The sequence below is a fragment of the Tamandua tetradactyla genome, chromosome 2 (genome assembly GCF_023851605.1).
Source record: "Tamandua tetradactyla isolate mTamTet1 chromosome 2, mTamTet1.pri, whole genome shotgun sequence".
NCBI classification, from domain to species: Eukaryota; Metazoa; Chordata; class Mammalia; order Pilosa; family Myrmecophagidae; genus Tamandua; species Tamandua tetradactyla.
In genome coordinates, this window is record NC_135328.1 from 15738983 (window position 1) to 15753178 (window position 14196).

Sequence of the window (14196 nt, forward strand, 5' to 3'; positions counted from 1 at the left end):
AGTAGCATTATTCACAATTGTCAAAAGGTGAAAACAACCTGAATGTCCATCAGCAGAGAACTGGACCAACGAAATGTGCTCTGTCCACACAATGGAGTATCACTCAGTTGTAAAAAGGGATGAAATTTTGATACACGCTACAACGTGGATGAATCTTGAAAGAACGTGTCTTCCAGACACAAAAGGACAAATACCGTTTGCTTCCACTTAAATGATAACTCTAAAAGAAGCAAATTCATGGAGCCAGAAAGTAGATTAGAGGTTCCCAGGGGCTAAGAGGGAGGAGGGAATGGTGATTTATGTTAATGGATGTAGGGTTTCTGTTTGGGGTGATGGACAAGTGTCAGTAATGGCTGATGTGACAGTAGCACAACACTGGGACTGTAACGAAGGCTAATGGATTTTATACTTAAAAATGGTTAAAATGGCAAATTTTTATGTTTTATATGGTCACCGATATAAAATACTTTTAATGTTCTTAAAAGCAGTTTTTTTTTGTCACTGGTCCCTGGTTAATCCATATGGTCCCGAACTGAGAGCTGAGTGCAGCTGGCAGGTAAGAGAAGGTGTGGGAGACCGGAAAATGGGCTGGGGGCAGAGCATACCTCAGAAAACCTCTGCACGTCTTGCGTGAGCGTGCCCACTCGCCGCCACCGAAAGTGCTTCAACAATTTCAGGATGGCTGGATTCACCGCATTATCCGATGGGACGGTCCGAAAGAAATAAGGGTATTTCTTCTTATCAGCTAGCACAGGCGTGGTCGCAGCAAAGGAAAGCTGAAAAGAGACAGCACATTTGACTGGTGGGTATGACAACTGTGAGTCCAGGGTCTTTCCTACCAGAATAGAGGCCTTAGTTCTGACTCGGTACCCAAATACACAAATTAGGCACGTTTAAAGCCTTTTTATTGTTAAAGCAATACATAACCATTGAGGAGAGGGTGAAAAAAGCAAAAAACTTTCCCTTTGAAAACGATCACCACAAATGTTATTATCTGTTTCCCTCCAGCTCTCTTTCTATGTGCTGTTATTTTTAAAAACATTCTTGAAATTATTTTACATGCACAAACATTTTTTCCACTTAACATTATCCCACAGGCATTTAAGCATTATATTAGAAACTCCTGGTAAACCGTTCCAGCAGCTGCATAATATCCCAGTATATATATGAACAGATAATTTACTGACGCAGTCCCAATTAGGGGCCATATAAGTTGTCTCTAATTTGTCATCGTTGGCATGTACTTCTACAAGCATCTTTGAGCACAGCATTTCCCCCCCTTCATTTCAGGCTATTTCCTTAGGATAGAGTCTATGATACGAAATTTCCCAGATAAAAGAGCTGAGCTTTTTTTTGCTATTTATTTCCAAAAAAGGGTGTATGTATTTACATAACCCTATAGCCGGGTGTAACTGGAGGACCAAATTCATCACATCCTTGTCAACAGAGGAAAATAAAGCATTTTCCTGTCTAATTGTAGAATGACATCACTAACAAAACAGAATCATTACATTCGTTGTTAATGCGTCAGATTGAATGTGCCCAAGGGGTTGCTTAACTAATAGTAGGTCCTATTTTAGGAACTGCTTTCTCACATCCTTGGTGTATTTTTTTGAGTGGTAGTCTAAAGCTTTTCTTATTGACTTTAATGAAGACGTTTTATATGTCTAGCGTTCAAATTTGGGCTGTTACAATTGCTACAAATATCCTAATTTGCTTGGCTTTCAATTGTGAGAGTGTGTATTTTAATTTACACTTGGTAGACAAATCCGTCCATCTTTCCTTTTATTATTTCTTCCTTTTCTTTTAAGTGCCAATAACTTGCTAAATTGGATCTTAGTCCTCTTGCCTACAAGTTTCCCCTTAATGTTGTCTCCTTTCTAACATTTCCTGGGCTTCCTTTTAGAATGGGGCTCATCCACTGAATGTGGTTATCAGCCTTTCTCATCTGTGCAGTGGGAAGGCAGGAAAATGGCATCTTGACGTGGTTCAAATTTGCATTAATCTTATTATAAGTGAGATTGGGTGTCTCTTCCTGGGTTTAAGAGGAATTCGTAGCTCCTTTCTGGAAACTGTCTCACATCCTGCAGTCATTTCCCCATTCTCCTCATCTTTTCCTTATCCGTTTGTAGAAGAGATTTTTTTTTATGTGAAGGAAATTAGCAATCTGTGATACCCTGCTAATGTTCCCTCAGTTTGTACTTTGTGCTCTTGACATTGCTCACGGTGCCTTTTGCCACGCAGAAGTTTGCCCGTTTGTTTGTCTTTAATGTGGCTCAATTGACCAGTTTCTTACATGTCTGCAGGGTTGGGTCATATGTTTAGAAAGACCTTTCCCACTCTAAGGCTACAAAAGGATTTTTCTGTAGGTTCTTCTATTCTGTACTTTCGACCTTCCTTCCTTCCTTCTCCCACCCTTCCTTCCTTCCTTCCTCTCTCCTTCCCTGTGCCAGTTTGAATTTGTGGTGGACCCCAGAAAAGCCATGCCCTTTAATCCTCGTTCAATATTGCTGGGTGGGAGCATTTTGATTGTTTCCATGGAGATGTGACCCACCCAATTGTGGGTGGTAACTTTTGATTTAGATGATTTCCACGGAGGTGTGTCTCCACTCATTGAAGGTGGAGTTGCTTACTGGAATCCTTTAAAAGAGGAAACATTTTGGAGAGAGGCCCTTTTGTAGAGCCACGAGAAAGCCAGCAGATGCCGCCATGTTCGCCATGTGCCCTTCCAGCTAAGAGAGAAACCTTAAACGTCACTGACCTTCTTGAACCAGGATATCTTTCCCTGGATATCTTTGATTGGACATTTCTATAGACTGGTTTTAATTGGGGCATTTTCTTGGCCATAGAACTGTAAACTAGCAACTTATTAAATTCCCCTTTTTAAAAGCCATTCCATTTCTGGTATATTGCATTCCGGCAGCTAGCAAACTAGAACACTCCCTCTCCTCTCTCCTGCTCCCTCCTCTCCCTTCCTCCCCCCTTCCTTCTTTGGTCTCATTTGAATCTTTGATCCAGAGGTGGTTTGGATGAGCCCAGCTCAATCTTTGCTGCCACCAGCTCTCCCGCCAGCCTCAGTTATTGCAGCAGCAGCTCTAGATTAGACGCATTACACAGCCCAGTCCCAGTACCTGGGGAAATGATAGCCGGATAAAATAAAAAATAAATTTTAAAAAAATACTCCTTTAGCGGGAAAAAGCTTAGTATAGTTTTTAGTAACCAAAGAACCTGTTTTGCATAATCACTTCACTCAAGCAGCCTTGAATTATTTTAAACATAAAAAGCCCTTGTTGAAATGGTATGCTGTTGGTCTAATCTCAACAAAAACAAACTGACTGTTCCTAGAGGCCCCCCTTGCTCTGCTGGCAGGAACAAAGTGTCACATGAACTAACATCAGCACCCTTCTCCCCTTGAAGGGCAAGCTCAGAGGCCTGAGTGGTCAACAGAGAAAGAAGGACCTGCCCGTAACAGGACACGCTGACCAGGCAACACGAAGCAAGTGCCCGTCACCCAATTTTAATGACACCTACAACTTTTACTTAGTTTTTTACTTTCTTCCGGACCTTTGCCATTTCTTTGTCTCTTTTGGATTATAAAAGCCCAAACCACCCTTTCCACTCCGAACTCGACTTGGAAAAAATTGTTTCCTCCAGTTCCTTGATGATGCATCTTCAATAAACCCCCTTCTCATCAAGATGAAGAGCCTTGTAGCTCTGTCTGATGTGGGATCAGGCGGACTGGCTATATAGGACCATGGTTCAGGAACAGAAATGACATCCTGACACCTGTCGGGCCCGAATGAAGATGCCTCCCTGTCTCTCCTGCCCTAAGGAAGCACTCCTTTCCCCTCAAGGCTTCAGGAAGGCAAGCAGCAGAGGTCCTGAGGGCCATTGTTTTGGTTGCATACACTCAAGAGCCTCCAAAGACCCTATTTGTTGCACTTTAAGACCGGTACGGTCAAGGGAAGCATGGCTGTGAGAAAGCACCTCGGTAGAATAAGGCCTAATGGGAAGAACTCACAGGGAGGCAAGTTTCACACGGACCCACTGAGCATCATTTGTGTTCCAAAGGAGTCCACCAACAGAGGCTTGCCAGTTGGAAGTAATGAGGCCCCTGTCTCTGGAGGCATGCAAAAGGGGGGCTGGGTCAAAACCTGGTGAGAACACAGAGGATCTCAGGCTGACTCCATGGACTCTTATGAGGCATCTATGAACCCTACAAAAATTGTATGAAAAAGTTAGTGTGTGCATATGAGAGTGAGAATCAGAAGCTCCCTATAGTTCCCCCAAACCTAAGGTTCCTGTTTTTTTCCTTCTCTCAAGATGGAAACAACAGTGCCAGCCTCCCCTGGCAAGCTGATGGAAAAATCGGGGAGCAGCAATTTCAGGACCTGGGATGGTACATGTGCCGTCATGTCCCCAAAAATGCTTATCTAATACAATTTGGAAAATATTGACTTTCTGATGTGATATCTGAATCACACTCTGGTTGATATTTTACCATTATTGTCCCATTAGTTCCAGGTCCCCAATTAATTGTTGCTTGAACAACCTCATATGTTTGCCCCGTGGGTAATTACAGCGGTCACTGTTCAGTAAATAAATGGCCCATTGTGCTTACAATGGGCGCGGAGTATAACATATGCCCCAGGTCTGAATCCTGTTGGGTGCAAAATATTAACCGGCATTGACATTTTCCGCACCATTTGAGATAATGCACACTTTGATTAGATTGCTTCGTATCCCTGTCCCTCTGGCTTTAGTCTCCTAGAATTTCCTCTCATGGACAGAGACTGCAGGTCCCTTCTAGCACTGCTGAACTTCAGACCTGGGGGCAACGTGAAGAGCCATCTGGCGTGGGGGTTCTGCAACCTGGCTGTGCACTGGAATCAGCTGGGGAGATTGTCAAACATACTGATGACTTGTTCCCACTCCAAACCAACTGAATTGGAATCTCAGGCCTCAGTATTATTTTAGAACTTCCCAGGTGATTGTGATGTTCACACCCATGGTTTTTTTTTTTTTGGAGGGGGGAGTGCTTGGTGTGGGAATCACACCTGCGCCTCCCGCATGGAAGGTGAGCATTCTGCCACTGAACCACCCGACACCCCTGGTTTCCAATAAACAGACTTGAGGTCCAGAAGCCATAACAATATGTGGTGGAAGCAGGACTCTAAGCCAGGACTACAGGACCCTAACAGCCTGTAGCTGCCCACCTGCCTCTGGGGTGCTCAATTGGCCTTCCTCCCTCAGGAAGCATCTGGCAACACCTGTGCTGCCGGCACAAGGCGCTAACTTGAAGGCCCAGCTTTTCCAGGCTCTCCTGCCTTATTTCACACAACCGCGTTAGTGCCTGAGCAAACTGCGCAGGAGGCTTTGAGTTCATCCCCCCAAAAAGGATTTCTTTCAGAGAGCATTTTTAAGTGTAATTTATATTTTTCTTATTATTTCTGGTGTTGCTGCCTTGCTTTGAGAATTTGGAGTGTACGGTGTCTGCTTTTGGAATCTACCGAGATTTTCTTTGTGATCTATTACACAATCTCATTTTGATAAAAGTTCCATATTGGCGAAAAAGAGGGTAAGTTCTGGTTGTAGGTTATAGAACTATTTATTAGACTTCTTATGCATAATGGGTCTGGCCAAACTAATGGATTGTTTTATCCTGACATGCTTTATAATTCTGTTTTCCTGATCTATAAAAGACTGGGACGTTTGTTCAATTTTTCTCTATCATCTTGGACAACTTCTTCATATATTTCTAGCAATTGTTGCTTTATAGGCTTGGATTTCATGTTGTTTTGAGAATAAACGTTCATCACAATTGTATCTTCATTTTTAGCAAGGCATATATATACTTTTGCCTACTGCAAAGAGCAGGCACTTAATAGATACTCGCTGAACGAATGAGGATTGAAATATTTATCAAGACAAAATAAACCTCTTTGTCACATTATGGCCTTTCCTTTTAAATTACACCTTACTTGTGATTAATATTGCAATGCTTTATTTTTACTTGCATTTGCCTGTCATCTCTTTGTCCTTTTATATGTATTGTATTAAGATTGCTTAGAAGTGTAGTTCTTGAAAAGAGCACATGGATGGATTTTAAAATGTCTATGCTTATTGCTATAATAAATAATTGTTCTTGCATTTATCATCTTGTTGGCAGTCTTACTTTTTTTTTTAGGCTTCCTTTTGATTCCTTTGGTTCCCTTTTGTGCTCTGACCATGTATCCACTCTTCTCTGGTCTGGATGTATTAAGCCAGCTTCATGTTTCTACCTGCCGGAATACTTTATAATGGTTTGAAGAAGGGAGATGAGTGAGGTTTAGAATTCGCTGATGGTGTCCCTCTGTCGCTCTGACCCATGTCAGCAACAAAAAACTGGGTATAAAATTCTTAGGCTGCCATTTTTCCCCCTTTGAATCTATAGTTCTCCAGGTATCTTCTGCCACGAAGTGAGGCAGCGGAAAAATCTGGGGTTAGTTTGTTTCTTATTTGTAGGTACCTGGATTTCTCTGCCTGGAGGCCTTAGTTCGTTCTCAGAATTCAAAAAATTTCACCAGGAGAGATTTTGGTTGGTGTTCTTGGTTTTATCTAGGACACAAGGTTCCATCCATCCATCCATCCATCCAGTCAAGTCCAAAAATATATTTATGTGTTTTTGCCTCTTCTCTGGAACACGTGATTATCTGTTATCTCTTCATTCTCTATCCCCTATAAATCCATGTCTGCCATATTTTCTTCCACGAGATCATTTCTTGGTCCTTATTCTCTGTGCTCTGAGAGGGCATTTTATTTTATTATACTCAGTCTAATTTCTGGTAGAATAGCTGTATTGTCCACATTCCCAGCAGCATGGCCCAAGGTGGGGTCATTTCTTTACAGTTCGGCCAATTCTTGATACTGTGCGGCTTCCTAATTTTTGCTAGACTTTTGGGGATAAAGCGGCATTTTATTATCATTTGATTTCGCAGCTCTTGGATTATGACGTGCCTGAGCAGCTCTTCATATACGTCAGCCCCTGGGGTTCTCTGCTCCATGAGTTGCCCAATTTGCCTTCCAACACCTACGTTTTAAACGCCACTGGCTCTAACATGGCATTATCACCACTTTTCCTTGCTTAGCAATTTTTATGATCATATTTCTTTTCACCTTTCTTCTCTCCAGCCGCCCACTTCATGGAGACGATGGCGAAAAGGCCAAAAATCTCTCTGGAGGCTTCTTCTTTCCCCTACCATCAGTTGTTTTCCGAGGTGGAATCTTCCTTTGCTTCCTCTGGCCACTGGGCCCCTTCCCCGGGATGTTCTCAAAGGCCGATGTTAGGTGTTTTCAATGAGTGCCCTGAAAACAAGGTGCCTCTTCTCAGACTTGGCTTATCATAAAGCACAACCTGTCCCTTGCCCTTGGCCCATTTTTTGGTCTATTTATGTTATAATGGGGTATTTATCTTAGAACCCTGGAGAGGAAGTATTTGAGCTCGGGGTCTGGTGTCTGGCAGCTCTCACCTTCAGTGCCTGATTTTTGCTGCTGTAGGTGCACGCACAATGTGAAATTCCCACCACGCACAGCCGCCAGCGCTTTTTCCTGCCCATCCCGCGCCACCTGGGAGGGCTCTGCTTCCCAGAACACAACACTCCTCCACGGCCCGCCGCTCCTTCCACTATCTGGTTGTGGCCTCGGAATTTATACCTCCGGGTGAATTTAGGAAGATGGATGAGAATGGAAGCGTAAAACGCACCCTGGTTTCCCGGGAGATGAGCAACTGTGGGGCAGAGGCACAGCTGTGCAATTTTTTCATTGGTACGAGCACTGGGTCTCTAAGTCAGATTGAGGAGGGACAGGGAAAAAGTCTGCCTGCTGTTTTTTCAGGATAACTGTTATTTTTAGAGGCCAGGTTCGGATGCCACAAGGCAAAGCTTAGCAGGATTTTCTGAATCCGGCTTCATCTACCTCGCAGTTCCAAACATTTAGAATGCCACTGAGTCTTATAGTCCCTGGCTTCTTTGGTTTTGTGCACGTGTGTGTATGTGTATGTTTCTTTTTCATGTCTTTATAGTTTCAAGGAAAGGTTGGAAAATGTCCTGGTGAGTACCGCTAGCCAAATGCCATTTTTTTGGGTGTACACTGTTCATTTGTTGAATAAACCGCATTTTCACAAAAACTATGAAGACATAGTTCAGCTGAGTCTAGTAAAAATAATGGGAAAATGTCAATCAAGAATAAATTAATCAACAAAATGTGCAGCGGGGCCTGGCACTCTCCTCCCTGTCATTCAGAAGCCATGAGAAGCCACAAGTTGGACTGAAGGTTTTTAAGGTTCTTTGATATGTAACCACCAAAATGCTCTCCAAAGGGGTGGGGCCGGCTCCCTAAGAGTGCTCGCCTCATCGCATCCTGGCCAGTCCTGGGCTCCACGGTGTTTAAATTTTTTTTTTTTATTTAGAGAAGTTGTAGGTTTACAGAAAAATTACACACAGAAACACAGCATTCCCGTATTCCCCATTACTAAGGCCTTGCAATAGTGTGGTATATTTGTTACAACTGATGATAATAAAACATCTTCATGATGCTTCTATTAACTGCAGTCCCTGGTCTACTGCATGTTTGTGCTGCACAGTTCTATGTTGTTATGTTTTTAAATTTTTATTCTAGTAACATATGGACTACCTAAGGCTTCCCCATTTAACCACCTTCAAATATATGATCCAGTGCTGTTAATTACCTGCACAGTGTCATGCCACCACCACCACCATCCATTACCAAATGGTTTCCGTCATCTGAAATAGAAACTCTGTACAATTTAAGCACTTACTCCCCACTCCCGATTCCCACCCCAGCTGCTGGTAACCTCTACTCTAGTTGCTGACTCAATCAATTTGCTTATCTAATTATTTCACATTAGTGAGAGTCAAACAATATTTGTCCTTCTGCGCCTGGCATATTTCACGTCTTTGAAATTAATCCATGTTGCTGTAAGCGGCAGGACTTATTCCTTTTCATGGATGAATAATATTCCATTGTTATGTGTGCACCTCCTCTCGTCATCCATTCGTTGACTGATGGACACCTGGGTTGCTTCCATCTTTTAGCAAACAATGCCACTATGAACATTGGTGAGCAAGTCCCTGTCCAAGTCCCTGTTTCAATTCTTCGGTGTGTAAACCTAGAACGGGGTTGCCGGGCCACGTGGTGATTGTACACTTAACTTTCTGAGGAAGCAGCCAACTGTCTGAACCGCGGCCGAGTGGGCCTGGAGCCCGGGCCTCGCCCTGCCAATCCTGGCCAGGCTGACCCTGGGCACCGTCCGTGCTCTCCGTGTCATGAGCAGTTTCCCACTGAGGGCGCCAGCCCTGCCCTACAGACTGAAGACGCGCCACAAGCATTTCTTGCTTTCTCTGCCCCACCTGCCACCTGCTGTGACCTGAGTCCTCCTGCTAGTGATGGTGTCCAGGTCCTGCCCCCTCGACCGGCCAAAGGGCCCCATGGCTGCCCCTGCATGTCCGCAGCCCTGGCTGGGGAGTGGTGGCAGCAGCTTCTGGAATCTCAGTGTCCCCGGCCCAGTGTCACCACGGGCAATCGCCTTGTAACCAGGATGCTGCACAGCAGAGACATTGAGCCTCAGTCCTGGCTGGCTGAGTGTCCAAGGGCTACCACAAAGTGGGTCGTTTAAAGAGACAGAAATGTGCTGTTTCCCAGTTGTGCTGGTTTGAAAGGATTATGTGCCCTAGAAAAGCCAAGTTGTAATCTTGATCCATCATCTCCCGGAGGCAGCCATTTCTTTTAAACCCTATTCAGTATTGCATGTTGGACACTTGATTAGATTATCTCTGCGGAGATGTGGCACCCCCAATTGCAGGTATTAACCTTTGATTAGAGGGAGACATGACTCCATCCATTCTAGGTGAGTCTTGATTAGTTTACTGGAATCGTTTAAAAGAGGAAGCATTTTGGAGAAAGCCTCAGAACAAGGAGAGAGCAACAGAGCAGGGAGCCCATGCTGCCAGAGGCCTTTGGAGATGAAGAAGGAATACGCTCCCAGGGAAGCTTCATGGACCAAGAGGCCTAGAGAGGAAGCTAGCAGGCGTCACCATGTTCGCCATGTGCCCTTCTAGACGAGAGAGAAACCCTGAATCTCATCGGACATTGAAGTTTCAGGGAACAACCAGGTTATATACAGACAGGCCAGTATATCAGAATTTAGAACTGACAGTTAACCTCCAGAATAGATGTGACTGCTGTAAGAGTGTACAATCTAGGAACCTTTACAATAGGCCCCAACCTGATAACCCATGCTTTCAACTTCACTTCTCTGAGTTTATATATTATAGTTCGTCCACATGAGTGATGCATGATAATATTCATCTTTTTGTTTCTGACATCTCATTCAACCTACAGCTCTTAAGGTTCATTCACCTAGTTGCATGCCTCACAACTTCATTCCTTCCTGCGGCCTCTCACTAGTCTGTTGTATGCGGGCATCATAGTTCCCCCTTCCATTCCTCCAAAGCTGTGCCCTTAGACCACCTCCATCCACTGCGAATCACAAGCACAGCCGCCATAACCCAGTGTGCAAATGCCCACTCCTGTCCCCACACTCGTTCCTCCAGGTAGACACCTAGCAATGGGGTTGCAGGATCACATGTGTCTGCCTCATCTTGACTAACAACATCTCTCAGTCCTGTTTCCAAATAGGGTGGCGATCTGAGACGGGGGGATGGGACTTGAATCTGCCTTTCTGGGGGGAACGTGATTCAATCCCTACCAGTGGCCAGAGCGGATCTAACAGGAATCCCCGCCCCTGGCTCTGGGTTCTAATTCGCTACCATGACCTCCTCTCCATCTAGTGCCCTCCGGGCTCTGCCCACCCCATTCTGGTTCTCGATTTCCAGCAGAGGACACTGAGACGTAAAGAAAGGGACTCGCCCAGGAACACAGTCAGGTGCTGCTGGAGGCTGGGGGGCAGGGGGCACTGGGCACCGACTGCTCTCTGGCTGCGGGGTGACAAAAATGTCCTGGAACTGGGTAATGGTGACAGTTGCAAAAGATTGCCAACTTAATGCCACTGAACAGTACACTTTAAAACGGCTAAGGTGATGAGTTTGATGTTATGTGAATTCTACCGCAATTTTATAACAAGAAACTTGCACAAGGTCACAGCACTTACAAAAGGAGAAGGAGAATCCGTAGTGAGGGTATCCAGCCCCCAAGTTTAACCCAAACCCCTCGACTTGAACCCCAGAAAGCCCCTGGCGAGACAAGAAGAGGCCGTTAGCGAGTCAGTCTCCTGGATTCCAAAGACTGTGGGGCTGGGCATGCCCGGGCAAGCCACTGACCCTCAACTCATGTGTCACAGTAACAGCAAAGGCTCTGCCCTGCCTACCTGGGAGAGGTGATGTCAGGCCATGACAGAACTTTTCGGATCCATAGCTCTACGGATCCCAAAGTTCCATCACACTCGCTATGATAACTGCCAGAGATGTACAATGAGATGATTTTTGTGGAGGACCCACTGCAGTCTTTCTGGGGGAACAATTTCCTTTTCAGTTCTTATCCCTATACTCACTCAGGCCAGCCCATTCTCTAACATGCCCGAGGGCAAATCCTGTCCAAAAACAGATCTACTGATGGACGGACGGATGGAGAAATGAAACCAACCACCCAACCTGCCAAGCCTGGCACGGATCGTGCAAACCACCACAATCACGAACACACTTCCGAGCTGGTCAGCGCGTGCCGGGTGATTATCTGGGTCCCACCCGTTCTGCAGCTGGAGAAATCGTGAGCCAGGAAAGTGATGTCAACAGCGGCAGGTCCCTCAGGGCACGTGGGACTGGTCTTTGGCGTCACGTCTGGTCCCTGGTGGGGACCATGATCCAGAACTCACTCCTTCTGCTGAGACCCCGCAGAACAGGGAGGAGATGGCTGATTCCGGGGCTTGCAGGGGCTGGGGAACAGTGTGAGCCTCCATGCTGGGTGTGGCTGGTCCTGGGAGATTCTGGGGGTCCCCCTTTAACCAGCAGCATGGGATGGGAAGAGAGACGCCAGCATTGCTCTCCAAGTGGGAAACACCCCCCACCACAACGGCATCCTGTGAGTGTTTAGCGTCTGCATTTTGAACTTGGAGTTGTCATAACATGCAGCAGCACGGGTAGAAAGCAGAGGAGAGTGACGGCCAACGCAACGTCCCTGTGAGGAGCCAGGGAATGGGGCCTACCCTGCCTGACTGCACCACTTGTCAGGGGAGAAAACCAGGGCAAATCATTTCACCTTTCCAGGCATCTGCTCTTCTCATCTCTGAAAATGAGAGAGCGGACTAAAGATTTCAAAGGTTCCTTGCAACTCCAGAATTCTATGTTTCTCCCTCCAACCACTGAGGAAAACAATTAAAGTATTTGTGTGAGTGCGGGTTTTATTGATTTGATTTATCCCAATAATGACCGTTGTGTTCCTCTTCTCTTTGCAGATAGAAACTTATCTGAAAAATGTAGGTACAACTCAACTTCAGGATGTTTATTAATTCCCAAGCCACTGATGAATTCTTGCCTCAATGCAGTCCATTCTCTAATTGGTCTTGGACATCTGCACTTAACTTCACGGCAGAAAGAAACCATTTTTCAGGTGGAAAGTATAACTGGGGGGATGGGGTGAGGGAAGAGTTGCTAAATCCGAGGTAAGAAGCTCCGGACAGTTAGGAGGGGGTGAGAAAACGACTGAGCCTTGCTTGCTCTTTTCTCCGCTAGATTTAATCCCTTCTCCATGGGTTTGCTGACTGTTCCGTAATTAAATGAGGGAGGTATTTGTCATCTTGGGTTCCTTTGAGCAGAGATGAATGGGACACAACTTTCTCAGGAAGTTTTTGACAAAACAGTGTTTGTGGCCAGTGCCAGGAGGCCCACAAAGAAGCTGGGTGGTGTGTGCTGGGAACCCAGGTTCTTCTCAGGCTGAGCCAGGTCCTCGCCATGCCCAAGTGCTGGAGGGAGACTGTTTGGACTCAGAGTATCTCAATGGAGAGTCCAGCAAGATTAACATGAGTGGAGTGGCTGTACAGCGTGGCCTGTCTTAACGAGGGAAAATGAATACCTGGCAATGCGGTGAGTCCTTGCTGAAGCCCCACTCCGGCAAAAAGCCTTCTGGGGCATCGTGCATGGACTTGCCGTAAGATTTTAAACCTCTTTAGTTGAAGAGCCCAGCCCGGAACCACTAGGGAACAAACAACATTGTTCCTTTCCTGGTGATGAGTCTTAGGTCCATATCCCTCAGCTTTACCACCCACCATCAAGGAAATATTCTTCTACTTTTTTTTTTTTTTACATTGTATCGTGGTAACACATATCTTACATGAAATTTCCCATTTTAACAATTTCAAGCGTCCGATTCAATGGTGTTCATTACATTCACTCTGCTGGGCTACCATCATCATCATCCATTAGCAATATGTTTTTATCACCTCTAAAGAAACTCAGCAGAGCTCCATTCTTATTTGGAACTTGCCACAAGTTGTGAGGGAGGTAGGGGATGCGTTATTGTCTTTGTTGCCAAGAGGGGAAACTGAGACTCAGGAGATTTAGTGGCTTGCCTGACCCCCCACAGCTAAGAAGAAACAAAGCTGGGATCTGAGCTCAGATAACTTTGACTCCTTCAAGTTATCACAGAGTCAGTAGCCACCGTGGGCCAGCAACACAGAAAGGACCTGTACTCACTTTCTCATTTAATGAACCAGCCACTCTACGGGGTAGATACTACCACCATCTGCATTTTCCAGATGAGGAGACTGAAGCTCAGAGAGGTTAAGTAACTTGCCCATGGTCCCACAACAGAGCAGGGTGACTAACTTCACAGGCATATGTTCCTTTGCAGACTATACTACCCTTCTTCATTGTGGCTTAATTTCCAAAACACATTCTTTTGTTTCTTTTTTTTTTCTTTTTAGTTTCATCTTAATCTTCAGAAAACCCCAGTGATAAAGGTAGGGTAGACTTTATTACTCTCATTTTATAGATGAGGAAACTGAGGGTCAGAGAGGTTAAGTGACTTGCTTGAAGTAATATGTTAACAAGCAGCAAGGCTAGGACTTGAACTTTGGACTTTGTTCTTGGAATGCAGGTCTCTCTTTAATATAAAAGGCTGTTTCTTAGAGATGCTCCCTGGTGCAAGGAGAGAAAGCAACGGGGGAAAGTAAAAATGAAAGATTTG

The 14196-nt window shown here is 45.2% G+C and overlaps 1 protein-coding gene across 1 annotated transcript in view; it reads right to left on the minus strand.

Moving 5' to 3' along the window:
- GABBR2 (gamma-aminobutyric acid type B receptor subunit 2) overlaps nucleotides 1-14196 on the minus strand; it is a 399248-nt gene that overhangs the window by 231181 nt on the left and 153871 nt on the right. Inside the window, exon 3 of the mRNA XM_077140179.1 lies at nucleotides 606-776. Within this exon, the coding sequence (XP_076996294.1) occupies nucleotides 606-776 (171 nt within the window). The remainder of the gene's footprint in view (nucleotides 1-605; nucleotides 777-14196) is intronic.